The sequence below is a fragment of the Zalophus californianus genome, chromosome 10, assembly GCF_009762305.2.
Source record: "Zalophus californianus isolate mZalCal1 chromosome 10, mZalCal1.pri.v2, whole genome shotgun sequence".
Classification (NCBI taxonomy): Eukaryota; Metazoa; Chordata; class Mammalia; order Carnivora; family Otariidae; genus Zalophus; species Zalophus californianus.
The window spans coordinates 59,546,648-59,572,625 of NC_045604.1; the positions used below are offsets into that span (position 1 = coordinate 59,546,648).

General features: G+C 46.2%; 1 protein-coding gene across 5 annotated transcripts in view; it reads left to right on the top strand.

Annotated features, from left to right (window-relative positions):
- Positions 1–25,978, top strand: part of ILDR2 (immunoglobulin like domain containing receptor 2) — a 61,223-nt gene that overhangs the window by 28,561 nt on the left and 6,684 nt on the right. For all 5 annotated transcript variants that reach the window (XR_003522983.2, XM_027610911.2, XM_027610912.2 and 2 more), the window contains 6 exons: positions 7,083–7,139; positions 9,971–10,117; positions 11,238–11,414; positions 19,422–19,535; positions 23,378–23,588; positions 24,879–25,551. Coding sequence is in view for 4 of the 5 variants with exons in the window: in XM_027610911.2 (XP_027466712.1) it covers positions 7,083–7,139; positions 9,971–10,117; positions 11,238–11,414; positions 19,422–19,535; positions 23,378–23,588; positions 24,879–25,551 (1,379 nt within the window). In the remaining variant the exon portion in view is untranslated. The remainder of the gene's footprint in view (positions 1–7,082; positions 7,140–9,970; positions 10,118–11,237; positions 11,415–19,421; positions 19,536–23,377; positions 23,589–24,878; positions 25,552–25,978) is intronic.

Below are 25,978 nucleotides of genomic sequence, written 5' to 3' on the forward strand. Positions count from 1 at the left end.
AAGCCACAAATATAAATTTCAGAGTTGCTCTCTGCAAATATTAGGGAACTAGAAAGCTGTTGCTGCACATTTCTAAATTAAGGAGAAGCAAAGCTTGATGGGGAATGAGATATTGGGAAAAAATACTGGAATGGGGGTGAGTAGACCCAGGTTCTTTCTATTCCTGGTTCGATTATTAGCTATGTGACTTAGAGTAAGGTCCTTAATCTCTCTGAGCCTCAGATTCCTGAAAACATGGAGTGGGTTATGGATTAGATGACCTCTGAGATTCTTTCTAGCTATAAAATCTAATTCTGAAATTCTATGTGAATAGAAGAAGTCAGTGCCAGGATGCCTGGGTGACTCAGTTGGTTAAGTGTCCAACTCTTGATCTCAGCTCAGGGTCATGAGTTCAAGCCCTGCGTTGGGCCCCATGCTAGGTGTGGATCCTACTTAAAAAAAAAAAATTAAAAAAAAAAAGTTAGTGCCTTAGGCCAAGCTTATAATCACTGCCAAAAGGCCTGAAGCATTTATTAATAGTTAATTGCAGATGGTCCAATACTAGTCATTTTGTCACTGTCAGAATTATTCACTATAATTTAAAGTGACCTAAAATGTAAAAGATATAAAAAGAAAAAAGTACACGCATGAAATGCTTAAATACACTTTATAAATATATGTAAAAGAAAGGGAAGCTATATCCACATTTGTGATGGATAATCATAAATTATATTTATTGAATGCATGGTTGCTATGGGAATATAGAATAAAAACAGGGATGTGTGTGCACTTGGGAAATTTCCAGTCTATTTGGGATTCCAAATAGCCATAGAAACAACTTTACACTTAAGGGGGCCAGAGAAAACCATCTGCTCTCCTCAAAGACTTAAGAGAGAAACATTTTGGATGGTTAGGAGCTGAGAGACCAGGGGGTGGGTACAGTACATCCCTGAAAATGGATCTAGGGCATGTTAGGAAAGCTTGGAAGTGGGATGAAGCCCAGATGTGCATTAAACAGGAGGGAGAAGAGGGGAATGGCAAGGAACTGGGGAAGAAAAGCATTCTGAACATCTGATCATCCTGAACAGAAAGGTCATTAGAATGAATATTGGCAAACCTGAGGAGGACTCCAAGGTAATACATTCAAAGAAGATAATGATGCTGTGAGCAGTGGTAACATCATAAGTATGAAGGAAGTATTGTTTTTTTCTCCTTCTTGTGAGTTCCAGTGCCTTAAATAATTTAGTGTCTGTTGTCAGCAAGTAAGTGAATAGCAGATCTAGGATCTGAAAACAAGTTTGTCCTAAATCTAGGATTTCTGTACCTTCTGTTGCACTTTGAAGATCCTGGACTAGTAATCAGAGCTTAGACTTAAGTTTTAAGAGTAGAGACAAAAACAACTTTTTTGGCTGAATTTTGTATGCATATTGTATCTCTCTGTAATGATTGCCTTAGAAACACCATAGCCTGGGAGTGTGCAGCTTGTGGGGTGTGGGGTGGGGTGTTGCTTCAATCCCCTTAGATAGCAAGATGGCATTTGGGGGTGTTGCAAGGACTAGAGGATGCTCCTGGCATTGAGCCCTGAGTCCAGGGGTGCTAAACATTCTCCAGTACATAGAATAGTGCTAAATGAATGAATGAATGTTTCCTTCATGTTCTTTTTCCATCTGGGATAAAAAGTACTCTCATGAATGATGAACCAGAAGTCCAGCCAGAAGCTCAAGCATAGCGGGCAGTGGGGATTTGCTCCTGGAAACACTTCAAAGTCCAATTGGGTGAGGTGGGCTGCTCGGGAGGCCGAGCACGGTGCACAGCCCCTCAGGGCAGCCTCCTTCCAGGGCTTTGCCAGAATGGATTTCAGAGTGTGTGTGGTAAGGATTTGAACAAAGCAGGAGACTGAGAAGTGTATTAGTTGGTTTTGTTAGTAAAGAAGGTAAGTAAATCCTGCCTTGAGGAGCCTGGCCTACCAAGAAAAGAGCATTTGAACCTTGGGGAAATGTCACTAGGATGTGGTTCATTGTGAAATGTGCAAAGATAAGGCCACGAGGAGAAGAGAAGTGGGAAAACAGGCAAGGACTGTGTTTCTGGGGAAAGGCCTCATGACTAGGTGGAAGCTGATGTCAAAAATGGAAAACAAAACAAAACAAAACTGATGATGATTGGATTTGGCAGGAGGAAAGTCCTTTGACCTTAATAAGTTTGTGAAACAGAAGCAGGCAACTACAGTTGGGTCTTAGATCAACATTGTTGGACAAGCTACACAGGCTAGACAGTGAGCCTCTCAAGCATAAGGTTCACGCCTTATTCCTCTGTGTCTCCACCTGGCACAGTCCACGTTTCTTGGTTGACTGAATGATGAATGAATGAATTGGAGACATTCCAGAAATGAGCTGGTTTTCAGGAATATGTACAAGTTGATTCACTACAGCACTTTGCAAAGGCAGAGTACTTTGCAGTCATTTCTGTTATTGTTTATTAGTTTGTAGCAGCATGGTGAATGTCTTTGAATTAGCTCATACTGTGTTATGATGTATTCAGTAATCGTTTTCTGGTCACAACTTTAAATGGGGATAACTTCAATGTGTCAGTGGTAGGAAACAGCTGAAATAGGGAATTATATAGGTAAGGTACAGGGTCGTTTTATTCACAATGCATGTTTCTGCCCTGATCATTCAACCCAAAGTATTGTGAATGTTTTTGGCTGCGAAGTTTGTGATGGTAATTGTACGAAGCGGGCACGTGTGTGTGTGTGCATGTACAAACTATTAGTATGCCTAATTTGTTTGGTCTATTCATGTGGAAATTTCTTAAAAGTAATGGATTCTGCAAGGTTTGGGGAAAACTGTTTGAAGGCTTACATAAAAACAGTATTTTCTACTGATAGTTTGAGCTGTGGTTTGAAAAGCATAGATGTGGTCTTCTATTTGCAGGGTTTGTTTTCTATCCTTTCCTCAGACATTAAAGTGACTTGTAATTGCCCCTCTTAAACTGAATCCTGGAAGAATAGCAATGATTCACAAGTGTTGGCAAAGTGCTACTGAAATCTGGAAAGTATTTACTGGAATTGTTTGGACTTTCTAAGATCAGACCTTCAGTGGATGTGATAGAATAGGAAGAAAAGATAGAGCATTTCTAGCTGGCAACAGCATTTCTTTGGAATTGTTAGTCAAGAAGCTGGAAGCAAAATGATTTTCAGAAATATATGATTCCGGCATAAATCTACTTTTAAAAATGCCTTTAGTCCCAGTAAAATATAAATTGTGGTATAAAAGCCAGAGAGATTTGTGCACTCTCTGCTGTTGACATGATAGAGTTGTATTGTCTGCTATCCCCAAACTCCTACTATGCCCTGAATTCTGAAGACATTAAATTTCACCCACTGGATGGCAAGATTCTGTCACCCATCCTGGGGCGAGCAGTACACAGGTGCATTATGGGAAAAGTTCATCTTTCCCTGACTGATGCTTCAGGGAGAATGAGAAGCTTGAGGTATGTCTTTCTGTTGGAGTAACAAGCTTTGTGAATCTCCTGTCCATATTTTTGATACCACCCTATCCTTAAGCTTTTAAATTACAAATGTAAAAATATAACCTAGAAATGAAAATCCCTTCATTGTTCTTCCGTGATGCCCATTCCAGCTCCCCAGAAATAAGAAGGGCGAACAGTTTGGTGTGTAATACTCTTGCTTTCAGATTTTAATTTGAACGTAGGTTCCTAGAGCTCCTATTCACTGACGTTCTGTATGTAGAAACAATGTCAGAAGACCAGCAAGGTAACCTAAACAGCCTGTGGGAAAACCCAGCTTTTGTGTTTTACATGCCCAATAAATATATTGGTCTGTATATACCCGTCGGTGGTTGCAAGTATGTGATCTCTGGGCCCTATACAGCCCCAAAATATATTTCGTATGGCTTGTCCAGTGTGTTAAAAAAGTCTATGAATCCATTGCCAACATTTGAAAATCAGGGTATTTCACACAAAAGTCTGTGGTGTGGCTAATCTTGAAAAATAGGAAGACCTGCAGCTATGGAGACACATTCCTATGGGGCAGCAATTGGCTAGAGGTGAGTAGTAACAGCCCTTCTAGACACATAATCTGCCATTCGCTTCACCCCCAAATGCTCCCTGTTGGATTACATTTGGCTAGCTGCATTTACTTGCCTTACCTGTTGTCCCTATAAACATACAGAGCTGCGTTTGCAACTCTAATCGTTAAGTATCAGATTTGAGAGCCAAAAATATTATAGATAGGGGGCCATATAATTAATTGTCCAAAATAGGACACCTTGAGAGTAAAAAGTAGTGCTATTAATATTTACACCAGGACAGTGGGCACACACCAGGACATATGGTCTCCATCTTTACAGATCACTTTATTCAATCACTTCTTCATTTCTAATGAGAAAATGGAGACCTAGAAAGAGGTTTGCCTATGGTAGTCACCAAGTAAACTAATGGCAAAGCTGACTCCCAGTACCCTGACTCCCAGTCCACTGCTTTCTCCAGTATAGTGTCATCTATATAACATATATGAGCTCCATATTTCCCTTGAGTATATGGATTTCTTTTTTCTTTTTGTAAAGGTTTTATTTATTTATTTGACAAAGAGAACTAGAGAGCACAGGCAGGGGGAGCAGCAGAGGGAGAGGGAGAAGCAGGGAGCCCAATGTGGGGCTCGATCCCAGGACTCTGGGATCATGACTGGAGCTGAAGGCAGACACTCAACCATCTGAGCCACCCAGGTGCCCGAATATATGGATTTTTTTATAGTTAATAATTGTCACATGGCTAATTCCCCGTGAGGGTGTACAAATCTGTAGTTTATATCATCAATAATATTTCTCTTATGAATGTAGTTAATTACGGGCTATCGCACATCTAGAGATGTTTAAAACATTGGTAGGCTTGAGAGCTCAAGAGTAGACACAAGGAAAGCCTTTGCATTTCACTAGATACAATAAGAGATAGATTCAGAAGTGCTAATTGTCTGGATTTTTAAAAAATCACCATTAAGTAAGTATCCGATAACTAGCTTGCTAAAATGCTGTATATTGACTTCTTGATCACTGGCTATTGGCTGGTAATTAATATTAATTATGTCTTTAAGAGATGGCCAACATCCCAAATTCCCCAGTCCTTGACCAGTTGTTTCCTTGTTGAGTTTCCAAGAGATACTTGTACACAGAACACTCCAGATGAGACCAATGCATGCGCTTAATTACTTGCTCAGACTCTGGTCCCAAATCCCTGTCTGGTATTCCATCCTACGAACTGGATTAGACCATATGTGAGTCTCAGAGGCACGTCTTAGCATTTCATGAAGGCTTAGGCTAAAGGCTAGCCTGAGAATTCTCCTTCAGGATGCCTTTTTCCAATGTCCCACTTGGCTCCTGTATGTTCCTCCAAGAGACCTTGCAAACAGCAGACCATGCTAAGGCATGTTAGCTGCACAAGATAGAGGACCGAAAGAAGCCCTTCTTGCCAAAACCTAAAACAGAGCTAGCCTAAGTCACTCATTCTATAACTTCCTTGACCTTGGAATGTATTGTGGTCCCAATTAATTTTTTCCAATGAGGGACCATTACCCACGCAGGACATAGGACCAGGGCACATTTTACCGCATTGGCTTTGCATGGTTAGGGAGAGCCAAGAAAAAGTCAATGTCCTGGAGGAGCTGCTTTTTCTTTGACTTTTATCAGAGCTGCTTTTCTATGGAGTGGTTTGATAGAGGAGTGGATCAGTGACCGACCAATCATGACCAACCTTTAGATTCAAAATATAAATTACACAAGTGGGTAACTTTTTTCTAATGCACCTCAATGAACTAAATGAGCCAAATCCATATGCATGAAACAGACCCCTCAAACTGTGTATTCAGTACTGACACGTGGCTACTGAGCCTTTGAAGTGTTAATATTTTGGCTACATTGGTATGAGTAAAACATAGTATTAAATTTCTTTCTTTTTTTAATACTCTTTAATATGATTGCTAGAAAAGCTAAAATTACGTGTAGCTCACATTCTCTTTCTAATGGACAGAGCTGTTCTAGGGGTGTGTGTTATGCACATAAGTGAAGTGAGATTCAGTTGCATGCTTAGGTGGTACCACAGTGGCTTTTTGCCATCAGCAGTCTGAAATGAGGGCAATTTGCTAGTTGCTTCATCAGGCAGCTTGTTTATTAGCAAGGCTTCAGTGAGGCAGAAACATCTGGGACAGGTGCAAAAGTCGTATCAGGGCCTTTACATTTATCTTGATATGAGAACATGGCGAAAGCATTCAGTGCTTCTTTCTATAAATCAGGCTAGCTGTTAAAAGGACTAACCTCCTCCCCCGCATCTCCCACAATCTTGGTTCCTGCGCAGCTCTTTGTCGTCCAGAGCCCCAAGGGGCACCTGTTCTGACACCAGCCCTTAAGCTCATCTGCTGTATCATGCAGAAGGCACTTGGGGTCATTCAATGCCAGCTGTGGGTCCCATATGGAAAAGCCATACCACATACATATGTATGGAGTATTTCTGAAACCAGAAGGAGTGTAGAAGAGGGTGTAAGTCATCTAGCTTTATCTTTTCCTTGCCTTTGAAAATTTTAATCATTGAAACATCTTTAGGCTATAAATAGAATCATGTAGTGAGACGATTCTGGGTTAAAACCAAATATGTACTTGTGTTTTGATATGGACATAGGATTGTGTATGGATGTATGAAAATGTAGGTTGCACGGCTAGATACAGATGGGTTTGATTTTCCGATAAAATGTGTGGAGAAGAATGTATAAATGAATGGAGATGGTGTATGTCAGTCTGCTCAAGCAGGGCTTTTCATATTTGAAGCAGAGATTTCCTCCTTCTATAAATAGTTGGAGAGAAAGTTCTGTTTCTGCTTCCATCTGGTTTAGGTGCAAAGTTCACTTACATGGCTGCCAAAGATTGATGGAGAAAGTTTTTCTCTTGACTGAGCTCAGCCTCTGTGACTTGTCTGTCCTACCACAAAGAGCCTGGGTCCATGGCCGTGTGTAGGGTTGGTGCCAACCGGAGCCAGCCTTGAAGCAGTATTTTCCTTTGGAGTAACCTCTTTCCTTCTTCTTTTCCTTCCACCTCTTCTAGGCAGGACAGGGCTGCTTGCTGATCTCTTGCCCAGTTTTGCTGTGGAGATTATGCCAGGTATTCAGTCATTTAACTCTTTATTTGCTTAATTTGCTGTCACTCCATCTGTCTTGCTTCTGCATTAGTCACTAATTGCTCCTTTAATTTATTTGCACATTTGTCTGTATGTTTCTGTGGTCTTTTCCAGGATGAACTAAGCCCAGTGGAAAAGACTTTAAATTGTATTTCTTCTGTTACTAGGCCCTAAAAGAATAATGATAATTAAAATAGGGCTGCAGTGGGGACCCGGTACTTCAATGTCAGGCCTTGCAGGCTCTTTGGCAATCTCCATAACCATTCAGTATCTCAACTGTACCTAGACAGTTATAAGTATCCCCAACAGAGTTATTATTTATCTGCATTTCCTTATTCCCTAAATTATATGTTTACCCATTCATTAGTGTACAATCATGTTACTCTGAATTGCCTTTTATAACTTTATCAAAACATTTTTTCAAGCCTTATGAAAGTAATGCACCCCTCCTCCCTTCAAAAGTACACATTTACAGACCTACATTGCTTTGTATGCAATTTCAGGAGCTTCTTGGGCCCCCTAAGTCCCTGGGATCCATAGACCATATGTCAAGGAAACCCCAGATGCACACCTCTGTCATTTTATGTAGCTTAAGTTGAGTGCACCAGCCTAGACAAGCCAACCTCAGTTCGGGGCAGCCCTAGAGTCTGTAATGGAAGGAGGTTCAGAGAGAAACAAGAGTGAACTATGGGAAAGGACATACGCAAACTCAGGGAATAGGAAAGACTATGATTCAGTCTTGCTTTAGAGGGCTTCTGCCAAAGGGTTAAGAGCCACATAATTGTTGGGAGCAAGAGAGATACAAAATATTCCTGGCCATTGGTGTTGACTTTATTCAGGTTTTAAGACATCTGAAGTCTTTACAGTTGAGTTTGACTGGTTATTCTTCCATGAATTCTCCTGTTTTGCCATTAGCTGGCCAACCCAAATATGGACAGTCTTCACCCTGATGTTGATCCCAAGGACACAAATAGATACCTCTGTGTGATTCCCCCTTATCCAGAGTTCTGTCAGTTTGTACCCATTTGTTCATCACACACACACACACACACACACACACACACACACACACACACACACAGTTCCAAAGCATTGCTTCAAACTAGATGTTGTATCTCCCAGTCTCAAGAAAGAGTTACTGTATTTTTCATATCTGGTCCTTGTCCCTTGACTGTCCCTCCCTTCTGACTCCCAAGAATCCTTTCATGGATAGCATTCTTTTGTTTCTCCGAGGTAGCCTGCCAGTCTGTATCCTTGACTGCTTGACCCTTGTTGTAGCCACTGAGGCACACCACGGTTCTGTTCCTCAGGGCTCATATCTGTCTCAGGCTACATAATGTTATTGTGTTGTAGCTGAGGACCAGGACAAAGGCCTCCACTATCTACTGTCCTCAGCAGGAATGCTCTCCAGACCATTCTCACCAGGCGTAAGACCTTCTCATTTCCTCACTGAAGAGATGGTGACCTGGTTAATTTGAATGTATTTCGGATGGATGAGTGAGGAGGGACATTCAGGAAACATAAGTTGTTTGTTTTCTTCCTGAGGAAATTATGTTCTAAACAAAGGTCAGATAATTTTAACATTAACCCTCCAAAACCCTTTATATAACGAAAATACCATATTTTCAAGCTCCAACTGAATGTCCATTTAATTGAAGGAAGATTTAATAACCAAAATTCAAGAAAAACATTATGTACTTGAAGTTCACTGTGAAGGGACTTCTGGTAGGTGGCTTTCAATCAGAACCAACCACTTTAATCTTTGGGCTTTGAAATCCTGGCTCACTCCAGTCTGTCCCAGGCCTCCAGGGGGAAGCTGGGTCCTATAGCCAAGTCCCAAAAGCACGATGTAAAGTCACTCGAGGGTCACAGTCATTTTTATGTAAGCCAAATGGAATTTGTTTCCTTTTGTGAATCTTGTGGGTGAGCACATGAGCTAGAATTTGTGTTCGGCCTCTGGAAGAGGTGTGAAAATAGCAGAAGTTAACAAACAGCCGGTGAGGTTGTCAGAGCCCTGAGCCGTCGTCTGAGCTGGCTCTGCTGGCTGTTTAGCATGGTCAGCCCGAGTGCCATCCAACCAAGCCACTCCTGGGACCTGCGGACAGCATATTCTCTTCCTGAGTCTTTGTGTCCAGTTTTCTCTAGCCCGGGTTTGTTCCACAGATAAAAGCAAAAGGTTTTGGTCTCAGCCTTGATGCTGAGTACAGGAAAGGTGTTACGGGGGGGGGGGGGGGGGAGGAGGGGTTTGGTCAGCAGGGAAGGTCGATGAATACGTAAGAAAGACCCGGACCACCTGAATATGTTCTGATTTAGACCATGTGACACGGAGAACTTTTTCTCAGGACTTATATTTTTATGGGTAAGAATCACTTGACCACAAAAGAAACATATTCGCAGAACCCACCACTTCATAGCTCAGCCAACAAGATTCCTCCTCTCCCCCGCCAGGAGTGTTTCTGCTGGAACAAGTGCCATACTTGTTCTGACACTACAGTTGATATGGTAAACCCTTTGCCCAGGAGGGGGCCCGGAAACTCCCCCACCACCTTGTGCTGGTCATTACGTGTGCTCAGTATGACCCTAGGCAACCTTCTTTCCTCTTCTCCATACCCCTGCCGTGTTGAGTCTACTTCTCACTCTCAGAGCTCCTCCTGAGCTGGGGGGGGGGGGGGTGGGCTCTGTGCCCTGTCATGAGATGCTTACTGCCCCAGGTCCCCCGTCCCGCCCCACTCCTCCGACAGGAGACAGCGATGAGAGCGTGCCTGTCCCAGCGGTGGGCCACCTCCAGTGTGGGTTTCTCTGTGCGTCCTTCCAGAGTGGGTGTTTGTTGGCCTGGTGATCCTGGGAGTCTTCCTCTTCTTCGTCCTGGTGGGGATCTGCTGGTGCCAGTGCTGCCCTCACAGCTGCTGTTGCTACGTCCGCTGCCCGTGTTGTCCAGATTCCTGCTGCTGCCCTCAGGCCTGTGAGTAAAGTGGCCCGTGCGGGAGACACAGTGATCACAGGGGAGGTCACCTCTCCATCAGACAGCTGTGTGCCCTGAGTTTCTTCTCCACCTCCTGCCCTTCCACCGTAAAAGTTGGTTGTTCCAGGCTCACTGCTCTGCTGGGGGCCCCTGGCTCCCCGAGATGGCCATTCTTGTTTGCCTTCTCACCTGAATGCACTTCTCCGTACTTTTTATCCACACCACTCACCCCTGCATTTGCATTGCTCATCGGCACTGCTAATGAAAGGAAGGGCAGGTTCCAGATGGTCAGGTTGTGGGTAAAGCTTTTGCCTTCTTTGCAGGCCTTCAGGCTGGAGGAAACCTTCCCTGGTCATGCCTCTCAAATGCAGAGAACTCCCCTTTTTACAAGCAGAGTGTGCAGACGGCAGCCTTTGCATACCATCCGGCCATGGATGAGTTTTCTTTATTCCCGTGACAAAATGGGCCACCAAGGGACTGGTCCTCATTTGGGGATTCACAGTGGCGTCTTACTGACCGAGCCTGTGCAGCCACTAAGTTGGGCCGCCCTGCCAGAAACCAAATACATCCTGAAGGAGGAAGACATACATGTCTCTTTAGTGTCCTTGGGAATAAAGCAGTTTCCAGGAGGAGTCAGGTTATTTGCCCTGCCTTTGAGATCACAAAGCAGAGCCACGTGCAAGCTCATTGCCTGCCTTGCCTCTCCAGAAGAGGTGTAGGATCCTCCTGGAAGCAGCCCCGGGTGGCCTGCGGCTAGGCTTCCTCCAGAGGGACTGAGGCAGCCTACAGACAGTGTGGTCAAGAGTGGGCTGTGGGGGTCACTGCGGAGGCCGCCATGACAGCTCCTAGTGCTGCGTCATCACTCCGGTGCCGGCTGCTAAACACTGTAATTCCTTACGTCGTCGCCTTTCGGTGGAGCTGGAGGAACCCAAGGGAGTGGGGGAGAGTGGTTCCGACCAATCCGTTCAGGCCTAGGCGAACACGCACGCATGCCCGCGCTCATGCGCGCACGCACACATCCAGGCGCTCCCTTAAGCGCATCCTCAGGCAGTTTTGGTGTGAGGGTTGTGGAGGGTGGGACGATAATATAATCTCTTTTGCTCTTCATCTCCCTCCACAGTGTACGAAGCAGGGAAAGCAGCAAAGGCTGGGTACCCTCCCTCTGTCTCCGGTGTCCCCGGCCCTTACTCCATCCCCTCTGTCCCCTTGGGAGGAGCCCCCTCATCTGGCATGCTGATGGACAAGCCGCATCCACCTCCCCTGGCACCAAGTGACTCCACTGGAGGAAGCCGCAGTGGTAAATGTAGTTCCAGACTGCCCGGCCCCATGCTCCTCTCTGGCTTCCACTCTGGCTCCTTACTGATAGGAACCATCAGCTCCATGATTCTTCCTTGGAAAATGATGATCTCCATTCCAGAAATGGGATCCCTCCAGCTGTATCAGATATCATCTGGAGTGCATGTCGGGCTTTCCAAGGACTGCAGGATGTAGCTGTCCCTGCTCTCTTCCCAGGCTCCTCAATAACTAAAGTGATAAGGAAAAGAGGCAAGGTACCCCTTGAATGTTGATCGTCCAGTTAATAAATAGTTATCTCATGCCTATCTAGTGTTCAGGACTGTAACAGGCACTGTGAGGAACATTAAGAAGTATAGGACTTGGTTTGCGTAGGAAGCAGTGTGGCCCAGCCAGGGAGAGAGGTTGGGTTTTTATTAGGACAGTCAGATACTACAAAGAGTGTGGTACTGGGAGGTCAAAGAAGAAAGAGCTGGAGCGGTTACAGACGGTTCAGGGAAGAGGTGGATTTGAGCTGGGCCTAGAGGAACAGAAAGGAATAGAACAGAGAAGGGGGTGCTCAGGAGGGACACATGGTGGGAGCCTGGAGCTGGAAGAACAGGGTGGGTGTTTGACAGTCTCTAACTTGGCGGACCGGAAGAAAGTGGAGGGCTTTGGTGGAGCCTCATCCAGATTAGGGTAGGCCTTGAAACCCGCCCAGGAGAGCCTGGGGCTTGGTGCCGTAAGTGAGCGGGAGCCACTGCAGGAAGGTGTTCCTGAGTTCTTGGAGAGGTGACACGCTGACAAGGCTAGTGGTAGTGGAAGAGAGTGGGATCAGAGATCCCGAGCTGAGATGTGACTGAAGCCATTCAGGGGCTATGAGAGCATCTGGGCCTTGACAGAGGCCATGGGAATTGAAATGAGGAGGCAAATCTGAGAGATTCTTCAAAATACGACTTTAGGGAATGAAGGAAAGGGAGGCTTCAGGATGAGCCCAAGTTGTCTAGTGCTGCACATCATAGACAGACTTAAGTCATTGGTAAGGAGAGCTTATTTGGATGGAGATTAGCCATGTTATCTTAGGGCATGATGAATTCGTGGTTATTGGCAAGGGCAGAGGGGTAGAGGGGTGGAGGGGCATTCAGACGTAGCTTTCCTGGAGGCATTTGAACAGGATTACAGAGTAGTAAAGGTTAGAGGTGTGTGAAGTATCTTTAGGAGGTGATTTTTAAATTCCTAGGTGTAGATGAGGCAGTAGTGTTGGTAAAACAGACATCTGTCCCCTGGAGGTATCTGGACTTCTTTCAGTGGGAGCAGGGAAGAGTATCTTGCCCACTGAATGAACTCTCAGTGCTTGACCGTGGAAGGAGTAGATATCCTCAGTGACTAATTGGTATTTGTGTTTTTTTCTCTCCCTGGAACTATTAGTAGAATTCTGACGTCTGAGCCTGGGAATGAGTCACAGACTGAGAAGTAAAAGTTAATGATCAAGGACGCACAGGGAATTAGAGAGATAAAGACAATACAGTTCATTTCCCCAAGGATGGTGCGGGCCAGGGGACATTAATGGAATTTGTCTCATATTTTATTTGCAGCTTCCCCTTTCTCCAGTCTTTTTATCCTTCCTTCCCACCAAAACCATTCCCTCTTACTTTTTTTTTTTAAACGGATTCTCATAATGAAAAGATTCTTATTCATAGGATGACAAATACTTCCTCTCTCCTGATTTCAACCTTTTTCTAGTTCCTGCTTGTTGTAGTTCCATCATTTTGGCCCTATCCTGCCATACTAACCAACTGCAATTAGAAATGGTTTGGGGGCTCCTGGGTGGCTCAGTCGGTTGAGCATCCAACTCTTGATTTCGGCTCAGGTCACGATCTTAGGGTGGTGAGATCGAGCCCCATGTCGGGCTCCACACTCAGCTGGGGGGGGGGAGCGGGTTAGTCTGCTTGAGATTCTCTCTTTCCCTCTGCTTTTGCCCCTCCTCCCTGCACACACACACTCTCTCTCAAAATAAATAAATCTTAAAAAAAAAAGAAGTGGCTCGAAAAATAGGAACATTTCTTATTTCACATAGCAAGAAATCCCAAGGAAAGATGGCTCCAGGGTTGGTTAATTGATCAGTTCAGGTGGCCCCACTGAAGGACCTAGTCCTTTCCATCTCTTGTTCTGTCCTTCTGGGCTGGCTCCCCTCATGATCCTATGATGACCGCCATAGTTCCCGGTACTAAATGCGTTCAGAGATAGAAAAACATATGCTTCTTTCTTGTGCTGCTTTTCTCAAGAGTGAGGAAACCTCTTCCAGAAGCCCCTCTCCTTCTAACAGACTTCTCCTTGCAGTTTTATCGGCAAGAATTGTGTCTTGTGCCCATTTCTATATCAGATTGGCTTGAACTAATACAAGGCTCATCTCTTAGGCCAGAACACTATCCATCTTGGAAATGAACAAAATCAGGTTTCTCTTAACAAGGAAAAAGGGAAGGATGCACAGCTGATGTCGGACACAGCTAGTCTGGCCCAGGGTGTCATTATCTGGTTCATTGAGTCAGGGCGGAATTCTTCATGATCCCCCCAGTGGACACATTTCTGTACTCATGGTCCCATGGCTAGACTTACTGATGGCATTTGGCTATTTGTCCTTTAAGAAAAAGGTGGCTTAAGCCAATGTTTCATGTAGCTTATTTTTGAAAGCATGTTAGAGATGTAAAGAAACACTGATTTAAAAGATGTAAATTTAGCCTATTTTATAGTTATATGCTACTTTAATTTTAGGGATTTTAGGGTAATCATCTAGCAACAGTGATTTTTTTTCAGATTACATTTGTACACCATACCCTTTTGAGCCCTCTGGGTAGTTGAAAAGGCAAGGTTACCAAATGGGAGCGATGAGAGGCAACCTGATTCCTTCCCCTGTTCTTCATTTGAGATCTCTGTTCCAATAGAAGAAGACTGTCACCTCCTGTCCTGCTCTGGTTACAGCCTCTTCATCTTTGTCAAGGTTCTCTTTTTACTGAGTATCCACACTCCATCCGGTCGGAAGATTGGCTCTCATCACCAGCCTTTCCTTCTCTAGTGACTCCTTCCTAGCAGCATTCAAACCATGCTTAATATAACAATTTGCAAAACCCCCATAGTCCTCTGATGTTACTTCCCTGTCCCTTTTCTCCTCTTCACAGCCAAACTCCTTCAGTGTTTTGAATATCTTCATGTCTCCGTTTCCTCTGCCCTTCACCAACTTCCCAACTAACTTCCATCTTGCTATCACTTCCAAAAAGCAGTGCTTGTGAAGACTGCCCTATTGCTAAGTCTAATGGATACTTCTCAGTTCTTACATCCCTTGACTTCTCGAAAGCATTTACCACCTGTGTCCCCACTCATCTTTCTTTGCCTTCCGCAGCACTTTACTTGGTCATTTTCCTACCTATTCTGCTATTTGCTGGCTATCCTTCCTGGGCACACACCCCGGATGTTGGTGTTCCTGTTTTGTCCAAGGTCCTCTCCCTGGGGAATCTAACCTACTCCCATGGCTCAGTCATCTTCTTCATGCTCATGAGTCCCAGTCATGATCTCCAACCCCTCCTCTGCTCCTCGGTCCCATATATCAAGCTGCCTTCTGGACGTTTCACAGCCATTTCAAACTTAAACTCTAGGAAATTGAATTAATCTGCTGTTTTTGGACTTCAGACGAACCCCTGCATTCCTTATCGCCGTGGATGGCACTGTTGTCCACCTAGCAGCCCACACCAGAAGCAGGGACCTCACCCTGATCTCTTCCTCACTTCCCTCATCTGGTTCGTCACCAAGTCCTTCAGATTCGACCTCAAAATAACCTTGAGTCGGTTTACTTTCCTCCGTCTCTATAATACTATCCTAGTCCTTGCTCCGGTCATCTTCCTCCTTGATTAATGCAACTCTCTCCTACCTCGGCTTCCCACTGCTTCTCTTGCCTTGCTCGAATCCATTTTCACATCTACCTGGCCCCCACTCATCCTTCCTACAAAAGAATTGAGTAGGCAAGTAGGGTTTTGAAATGTCATTTTCGAAACTAATAAGGATGTGTGTCTATATATATGCCTACTGTATGTATACAGAGAATATGCAAATTTTAAGCATCACTTCTCCCACAGTGGAGCTGCGATCACCCTGGGGGTGGAATCTGGCAGCTGTTCCATCATCCATAAACAGCCTCACTTAGCTCATTAAGATAGGACAGGAAAAACAAGGCGATAGCCATGGGTATGTGCCTTAGAGACTTCTTTTGCGAGTTGTGTAAGTTAGATTTGGCTGGAAAGGAGAAAGTAGCTGAAAAATAGTCAATTTTCAGCTAACTGGGTCAAAAGTATCCACTCAACTACTTTAACAATAAGAATTTTTGAAGTGATAGTTTGGTATCAAAATGGATATCCCAGTATTCCATCTCCACTAAAACCAAAGTTGCCAAGGCTAATAAGTTAGAGGAGCTGAAGTATGAAGAGCCACACCAACCGAAGGACCTGGACCGGACAGAACTTGAAAAAGATAAACCATCCATCCACCCTAAACTGTAATATCCCTGGGGGAAAGAGGTCATTTTCCAAAAAGTGCTGGACGTCGGGCCAGTAGTCTAGGACATGTCTTATTAAAATTATCACCCTGCATCGGAGTTCTCTGATCTTCAGCAAATTACGGATTAAACAAACAAACAAACAAACCCAACACTCTTTGCTGGGAGAATTGCCTAGCTTTTAAGCTCCTGAAACCAAATGATGATACCTCTAAAGTCTAAATGTCAATACTTTGCCTCTGTCCTTCGTGGCAGATTGGAGGGATTTAGGTTTCTGAAGACATTAGCTGGTGTGACTGAGAAGTCAAGGCTGAAAGTATCAATTCTCGTGGAGTCTCTGTATAATGCCAGTACTGAGAGCCTCACTTGAGGCTGCCAGTAGTTACTGTAACTTCTCAGGGACATGATAACCTGTGCATACATAATCAAGTCGGTCTCCTAATGAGGGTGATAATTTGTTATAATGGCACAGAAAACAATCTAAGCTCTAGTCCAAGTTGCAGTTCACCGAGGGGTTTCCACCTGGTGCTGAGAATGGCCGCCACCTCCTGCCACAAGGGGAGAGCTGGTACCTTGTTCCATAACAGCAACCCCCCACCTCCACCCCATCTCAGTATGACTGAAGGTTTACCGTAATAGTGCTTCACATATTAAAAACACCTAGATAGAACCACAGCTCAGGTAGAGTAGGCCCCTTCTCTAATGCCTATCAAATGCTAGTCTTCTCCTTTAAAAAATAACCATCAGCAATAACAACAAAACTTGCCTAAGCCTTGCTGCTCCCTCAAGCTACCATTCAAGTCCTCCCCTTCCTGGTCAAAACCCACCAATAAACCAACCACATGGCTGCTTCTTACTTACTTCGTAATCCCTTGTAATGTAGTTTCTATTCCTGATTTCATTCGTTCGTTCATTCATTCATTCGTTCGTTCGTTCGTTCTTTCACTCATTCATCCATTTGTCCAAACACAAATGTTTTGAGTGTCTACAGTGTGCCAGGCTCTGTGCTAAGTGCTGGGGATGCAGAGATAAACAGAGAGAACTGGTCCTTATCCTCAGGAAGTTGACAGTCTAGGGAGGGAAACTCTACTGAAAATACTATTTCTAAAGAAATCATGAACTTCACCACCATCCCCAGACTGGCCCCGTTCAGTTCAAACAGACATATATTAAGTGCCTACTAAGCAGTGTCCTGGGCTTGACCGGGATCTAGAATAAAGAATTCTTTTCCTTCAAGCATCTTTGGGAAGATTAGACATTTATACAGATAATTTGGAACAAACTAGAATATATTGAGGGTCATAACAAAAGTTCAGAGTAAATGATTTATAAGAGAGAAATGAGATGGAGAGAGAGGAAGAAGAAATCGAACTTTCTAGCTATGAGAATCAGAGAAAGCTTTTTGGATGTGGTGCCATTTGAGCTGCCCCTAATACTTACAAAGAACTCAAAGTTCTCTAATGATTTGGTCTTTGTTGTCTTCTTCTTCTTCTTTTTTAAATTTGTTTCTATATATTTGTCTTCTCTTCTTCATGAAGAGAAAGGTTAGGAAGTATTAGTTGCACTTTACGGACATGAAAACTGGGTTCTTGCTACGTCATCATTTGAGGTCCCTCAATAAACCAGTGGCATGCCTACAAACCCCTGGTTCCCTACTTCCTAGCCCTGTGTTTCATCCATCAGACATAACTGCCTCAGAACAGACATAGCAGTTCCGTGGGATAATTGCATTTTAATTGAACTGTCTGTACAACTCTGTAAACGCCTCTGCAGAAATGGAAGAGTGTGTAGCTTGATAAATAAAATCATTCCTACTAATAATTGCTTCGGCATAAGGATTATGGATCTAACCTCCAGGAGAAGGTGCCACTTAAAAGCGTGTGCTGAGATTCATTAATTTTTTTAAAGTAATTCCACAATTTGAGGTGAATATGAACAGCCCAGAATGTTCTCATATAGAAAATCAGTGCACCTGAAAACGGGTGTGGGGGCGTTCTTTCAGTCTTCAGTGCCAGGGCTGTGATCGGAGTGCTGTGCAGTACTGTATTTTAATCTTCCATGTGCATCGTTTGTGTGCGGGACTTTGTCCGCAGCCAGGGTGACATGACCAGAGAGCAGAAAGCCGAGTCTCCTTGGGAGGCGCATGCGGCCATGTGGTTTCTTTATGGTATTTGCCCTACTTTGGGAACCAAGAATGTTGGGAGTTGGGTTGCTTGCTTCCATCCCATTGTTATAGTCCCGACTGGCCAGAAGATAGGACTGATAGGACTGTGCCTCAGATCATACCACCCATGGCCCAACTACGAGCATTTCCTACTCGGGGCTTTCTTGTCTTCCTCTCCTGTCTCTCCTTACCACCTCTACTTCTGGGCTCCAGAGAGGTTTCAGTCAGATTACGTAGTTCGAGCCCCAGTGCCGCCAGTTATTCTTGAGTAAGTTATGAAACCTCTCTGAACCAAAACTTTCTCAACCATAAATTGAGGCTAATAGTAACTTCATTAGGGGTGGTGAGGAACGGATGTCCATGTAAAGCATTTAGCACAGTACCTAGCACATTTGCAGGGCGCGTTGGGGGCTGTCTCTTACCATTTGTTCTGTCCCCATTCCACTGGGTCCTTCTCTCTCTCTTGTTTCTCGTATTTGTGAAGATTACACTTTCTTGTGTCTGATCACCCTTGGTTGGGGCTGGTATTGGCCTTGACTGACACTAAGCGATGTGGGCCTTAAACAGCCTTTGTTCCTGACAGTATGAGTGATGGGAATGTAGGAGATGGTCTTATCTCTCATGCTTTAGTTTTGTTTTTTATTAAGCCCCCAAAATAACACCTGCCGGTAACCACATAGCAGCAGGTTGAATTAATCATGTCTAGGATATGGTATTCCCTCTCCTGAAAGGGAAATGTCAAAGAAATAAAATGGAACCATAATTAGCAATCCATGTATTTTGCACCTTATTTTGCACTAATGCATCTCATAGTCTGTCATACTGGCTCCCATGCACCACCCTGTTATGGAATTTTTGCATCATCTCCTGTGAAACTAGAGGCTTTGGGGCCACCTTCATCAAGGTCGCTGATGTTTGGGTGTCTGTTTTATTTACATGTTCTCCCACCAAGTGAAGATGTGATCCTGAGATGGTATAGAGTCATCTGTGTCCTCAGTCTAAAAAATTGTCTTTTTAGTGTGAGTATGCTTCGCTGAGCTTGAAGTAGAGCTACAGGAGGTCAGAAAGTAGGAAGCAGAAGTTAACAAATGACCCAAAATGTACTGTAATAGGACTCTGTTGTTTACCTGCTGTTCCTCCATTCCAGGGGCACCATCTGATAAAAGGGATCACAGGTATGGTTCCATAAGTATAAATACAGATGATTATTTCTGGCGATTTCAAAAAGAGTTGTTATAAGCAAGAACTATGTGTTTTACTTGGTAAAATAAAGGGAGGCCTCCTCCTGCTTTTTTCAGCTCCCCTTCCTGTCCTTTTCTCAACAGTTCGCAAAGGTTACCGGATTCAAGCCGACAAAGAGAGAGACTCCATGAAGGTCCTGTACTACGTTGAGAAGGAGCTGGCTCAGTTTGATCCAGCCAGAAGGATGAGAGGCAGATGTGAGCGTCTGTTAGTTCTATGTGATCTGTGCATCATGCAGGAGTTCGTGGCTAAAGGGGATTTGGGGGTTACCAAACTTGGGCAGCCCTGAGCTCTCAGGGCTTAGAACTAGCAGGGGTGCTGGTGATGTCCTGAAGAAAGTAGCTCCAAGTACACAGAAGGGAGAAAAAGGGCTCCCGGTGTCTACCACCTTGGCTTAATGCTGTTTCTCACCACCGGGCAGTCAGCATTGCTGGGCCTAGGCAGTCCTGGGCTTAGAAATGTTTTATTCAAAGAGTCCTTCCCTACTACTCTCTTTAAAATACATTCAAAATAATGACTAAAGATGTGAGTTTTTTTTCCAAAGTGAAAACCCCTACCATTGGACAACAGTCCGGCTGCCGACTTGCTACATGGAGGCCTCAGTAAAGTAAAAGGACAAGTCTGCCCAAGGAATCTACAAAAAAGAGGCCTATGTTCCCTCTGAGACGCCCAACAGCAGAGATTGAGGGGCCAGCAAAGAGGCTGCCCCTCTTGTCAAAAGAACTTTTAGATTACTGGGTTTGTAGGTGGCAGGGCCCCAGCCTTCACTCACAGCCCTTGGACACCCTGCAGCTGACACAGCTCATTACTTGGGGCGGATCCCGAATGACCATCTACGATGAGAGACAGCGCGGGGCAGGTCTGACGTGGACGGGCTAATGATTGGAGGGTACGGCAGGCCCAGTAGTGAGGTCACAACATCTCTCTCTCTCTCTGAACCCTCCTCGCCGTGGAAGCTGAGGAGAGGCTTGATGGAGTTGTTGGGGAAACAGTCCCAGACTAGAGGTGCTTTATTCAGATTAAGGACAACATATTCCTCCCAGTTTGCAGTGCTAAATTCATCCTGTCTGAGCTGCATCCATTGCTGCATCCTCCCACCGCACCGGCTATAAAAAGACCATCTCCAGATTGGAATGTCAGGAATGCAGATGTCACTGCACTTGACAAGTTAGTTGTAATGTGTTGTCATGGAGTCCTGTAAGGGGACAGAGATAGCGATCCAGCAGAAGGAGCCTAGGGAGGAAATCTGTGAATCTCTCAGCTCAGAGAAAGAGTTAAAAACTGAGGTTAAAACTGAAGGATGGATCCTGATTTAGGTGATGTCTCCTGTCTACCTGGATTAAAATGGTCTCCAGAGACTGGCTGGTCAGAAGGTAATGGCATCTGAACACCCAAGGGGACCTTAGCGATGGCCGAGGTCGATCTTCACAGTGTACAGGTGAGGAAATAGAAACCCAGAGGGCTGGAGTGACCAGACTGGGACTAGAACCCAGCTCTTCTGATTCCCAGTCCTGTGCTCTTTACACAAGACATTTTTGAGCAAACTGGATGGCTCCATGGCTGTAGCAGCTGTTTCTGTTGAGAGATCACAGCCTTCTACCTCTGAGGACTTTAGTATGTTGGAACAGAAGAGATTGAGGTGGTTGACTCCACCTCTCCCATTTTACAGAGGAGGAAAGGAAGCAGAGAAGGAAAGTACCTAGTGTTGGCCCCTCAGGTTGGAGGTGCCGGAGCCAGAACTGGAACCAAGATCTCCTGGAACCTGCAGGTTGATGTTACAATAATTGCATAGAGATTAAGTGGGAATACAGTTCACCTGACTTTGCGAGGCTCTCTTTCTGAAGAGCAGAGTAAACCCTGGGGTGGATCGTGGCCATGGGATAGTCTAGAAGATCTCATTGTAAAACGTATCTCATGGTTTCAGGTTGTGACGAGATTCTGTAAGAACTGGGAATTTCAGGTTCAAGAATTCGCGAGATTTGCGAGTAAGATCCTCACTTTCCTTGCCCCTTGTAGGTAGGGGGTTGCTCTTGGAATATTTTTAGTCCAGAAGCCCAGTGCAGTGATCTTGCAGACTACAGCTCCCAGGGCAAATACGTTCCACCTGCCGTTTTTGGAAATAGTTTGTATTGGAACAGAGCCAGCCCAGTTCACTTATACGTTGTCAATGGCAGAGTTGAATAATTGTAACAGTATGGCTTGCAAAGCCTAAAATATTTACTGTCTGGCCCTGCACAGAAAAAGTTTGCCTAGTCCCAGAGTTACATTATTAGGTGTTTGTGAAGCAGGGATGTTGATGTTTATGTTCAACATGGCAGAAATGTTAGAGCAGCATACAACCTAGACAGTTCGTCACTATGAATCACGAAACTGAGATAGCCCTCACTATGTGGAGAAATGGGAAAGATCCATTATTCCCTGAAGTTTAAGGAAAGTTCTGAGCCAACAATGGGATTTTCCAATAGTTTCACTTGCTGCCTTTTAAAGTTCCCTTTTGTACTGTTCCCAGGGGATTAGAATTCACTGGGATCATGAGAAAAGGAAGGTTCTGGATTTTATTAATCAGTAGTATCTGAGTTATTTTCCTTTCAGATGGACACTTACTACTAGTCCATTCTCGTTAGGAGGAGGAAAAGGCTTAAAAATTAGATTATAATTCAAAACCAACTGACTGCATGTCCAAGATGAATGGCATTCCCAGGAAGCCCAGACCTGGTAAAATAGGACAAGGAGGCTGTGTTTATGCAACAGGGGGAGGGAGCGGAGGCCCTTCCTTTCCTTGGTGGGTGGGAGTGCTCCTCCAAGAACTCTTGGGGATAAGGAAGAGAAGTAGAGGGGGGGAACCTGAGACACGGATTTGTGGTGTCCACATCCTATCTTGGCTTACCTTTTACTCAACAGCCAAACCTTACACCTTGTAAATGTTGATTTTGATAATATTTTTAAGTTCTAACCAAAGGATTTTAGAAAACAAATGGATCCAGTTACATTGCAAATAGAATCACTAGATGTGTTTTTTAAGTAAAATGATATTCAATCCATTTCAAAGTTCTGTAAACAAATGGTTGGGTTTCTTTCTTTCTTTCTCTCTCTCTTTCCTTCCTTCCTTCCTTCCTTCCTTCCTTCCTTCCTTCCTTCCTTCCTCTTTCTTTTTCTTTCTTGACTGATTCTTGTTCACAAGTGCTTTTGCAAAATGCTACTTAAGCCACTTTAGGAAATAAGAAAACTGTGCCCATCCCCCCCTTCTTTGTAGGAAGAGTACAAGTGGAGGCCAACAGGCCGTAAGTGCAGCCCGCCCCTCTTTTCTTACCACACCTGTACACAGCTGTCCTAGCCACCCATGGCCACATACTCTGGAATATTCTTTAGGGAGGCAAAGAAGTATTTGTAGGCCCTGGAAATGGACTTGGTACGAATTGGGAAGGATAGTCCACGTTCCTGGATGAGCATCCAGAAGGGGGATGATTGGATACTAGGTGTGCAGTCCCCTTGCCCCTGTGGACTGTGCTCTGTGGTGAAGGGCACAGCTGAAGGAGGCTGAAGTGGGGTTCCTCTAAGGCATGGGGCTGTACTGGTTCTGAAGGCCCATCTTGGGATGCGGTCAACAGTAAGGGAGATTTTTTGTGAACTGGCTTCTCTCTCTTTTTGCCCCTTTTGGCTCAACCTGCCTGGGATCATCATGGCTTTCAAAGAATTATACAAGAAGAAGAAAAACATTGGAACAAGGATGATGATGCCCTAGGAGGAAACCAGCTGCAAAGAGCCCAAGTTCTGGGAAACATGCCTTAGGTGGAACAATAACAATTGTTTTTCTGTTCTAAGAACAGAGCATGTAGGAAGCCTCCCTCTCTCTAAGCCAGTGGGCTTCTGGATGGAGCCAGTTCCTGCTGCGCTAAGAACACAAACCCCGTTAGTTCAGGTCTACAACCAAACTGGAACAGGCTTGAAGCCTTGGGTAGGGAGCCTTGGTCTCGGCCCTTAACAGACTTCCCACCCTAGTATGTAGAAAGCTCTGTCATGCCTGGTTTTGTCCCTGCAGATAACAACACCATCTCTGAACTCAGCTCCCTGCACGAGGAGGACAGCAACTTTCGCCAGGCCTACCACCAGATGAGAAGCAAGCAGTTCCCTGTGTCCGGGGACTTGGAGAGCAATCCTGACTACTGGTCAGGTGTCATGGGGGGCAGCAGTGGGGCAAGCCGGGGGCCCTCAGCCATGGAGTATAACAAAGAGGACCGGGAGAGCTTCAGGTAGGGGTGACGATGGCTGCGCCGGGGCTGCAGTTCTGGTGCTGGGGGTGAAGGGGCTGGGACTGGAAGGCAGGGTGGCTCTGAGGCTGTTTTCTGATAGCATCTCTGTCTCCCATTCTAGGTTGTCCTGCCACACCTCTCTTTGGGCTGTTGAGCATCCCCTTCTCATATTTATTAAGCAAGGGAACCCTTGTGACACCGTGTGTAGTAACAGTCATTCAAGTCCCTTTGAAATGGGTCCTCTATTCTCCTTAATGAACCTTACTAACATTTCCTTGCCCTTCTCATAATATTCTCTTCTATAACCTCTAAAAATTCCCCATCCATCATCTCCCTCATTTTTAAACAGATTTATTTATTTGAGAGAGAGAGAGAGAGCAAGGGGGGGGGAGGGGGAGAGGGAGAGAATCTTCAAGCAGACTCCCAGCATCAGCTCCATCTCACAACCCATGAGATCATGACCTGAGCCAAAACCAAGAGGCAGATGCTTTACCCATTGAGCCACCCAGGTGCCCTTCCATCATTTTTGATCATTGTTACGTGAAAGGTAAAATGCCAAACATGTTACACTGTTGTATTTGATTCTCATAACCCTAAAAGGTAGGTACTGTTCTTGTCCCCATTTTAAGTTGGGGAAACTGAAATGTACAGATGTGACCCAGAGTCACTTGGCCAGTGGGGTGGGAGGCCAAGATGTGTACCCTGTTTTGTATGGCTTCTTCCCAACTGAATAGCATGGTCACCACTCACCTGTCCTTTATCTTAAAGGACAGTAGACATAGCCTTTCTCTTAGACTTACCAACTGCAGGTAACTCGCAGAGATTACTTGGCCGTGGGCTCTGAGGGAGGCAAAGGCTTCTCTGTATATCACCAAATATTACAGGGTTATCCTTGGACCACAACTGTTTGTATCGCAAGCCACACCACCCACGCTGGCTTCCAGGGTGTGAGAAGTGAGACATGTGCTTGTCACCCAGAAGGCACAGAATAATGATCACAAGGCCCCCACTGTGTGTTGCAGCACCATATAAATCACAAAGTATTTTTATCCACACAACTCCGTTTTGATCCTTAGCACGAACTCCGGAGGTAGCCACGGTCGCCCTCACTTTACTGTCTGAGGTTCCCAGGCGCCAGAGGTGCCCAGGACTGTTCAGCCGGGCCCCTGCGTCCCGCTCAGGGTCCCTGCCGCCCGCCCCCCCTTCCCCCCGCCGGCCTGGCACACGGCGCCGACCTCGGTTGCGGGCCAGGGCCGGCTAACCGCCATCCCCTCTGCCCTCTGCCCGCAGCCAGCAGCGCTCCAAGTCGGAGATGCTGTCCCGGAAGAACTTCGCCGCGGGAGTGCCGGCCGTGTCCATGGACGAACTGGCGGCCTTCGCCGACTCGTACGGGGCGCGCTCCCGCCGGGCCGACGGCGACAGCCACGAGGCGCGGGGCGGGGGCCGCTTCGAGCGCTCGGAGGCGCGCGCCCTCGGGGGCTTCTACGCGGACGGCTCTCCGGAGGAGTACTACGGCCCGCGGAGCCGCAGCCGGGAGCCCCTGGGCGACGCAGGCCGCGCCTGGGCCCCCAGCACCCCGCGCCGGCGGCCCGACGACGCGCCCCTGCCGCGCCTGGTGAGCCGGACGCCGGGCACGGCCCCCAAGTACGAGCACGGGCCCCGCGCCGGCGGCCTGGAGCGCCAGACGCGGCCCGAGGGCGCCAGCCGCGGCGGCAGCCTGGAGACGCCGTCCCGCCTCAGCGCGCAGCTCGGCCGTCGCAGCGCCTCCTACTACGCCTGGTCGCCGCCCTCCACCTACAAGGCGGCCGCGCCGGAGGACGACGAGGACGACTCCGCCGACGACGACGCGCTGCCGCCCTACAGCGAGCGCGAGCTGACCCGGGGCCCGTCCTACCGCGGCCGCGACCTGCCCTACCACAGCAGCTCGGAGAAGAAGCGCAAGAAGGAGCCCGCCAAGAAAACGGTGAGGCCGCGCCGGGTGCCGCGCGTGGGGCGGGGGGGCCGGGGTGGGTGGGAGGGGGGGGGGCCTGTCCCGGGCGGCAGGGGCCCGGAGGCGGCTTTGGGAACGCGGAGGCTAGGCTGATTTTTGCCGGCCTCGCCCTGCGCGTGGAGTCAGTAAGCGTGAGGCCCTGGAGAGTTCCTAAAGCAGAAATAGCAGGGGCGTAGTGGCAGAGAAGCAGATCCGCAAGACCAGCTTTGAGAAGCACGTAGCATCAGGGATTCGAGGCATCATTCCCACCACGGACATTGAGGGGGACCTCTGAGGTCTGTGTGCAGAATGTTCTGTGCATGCCGATATGCGCATTCCTCCCCATCTCCCACCCCTGGCGGGGAGGGTTTATAATTGGCATAAAATTCCCAAAGCGTTCACATCCCAGAGAAGGTTAGTG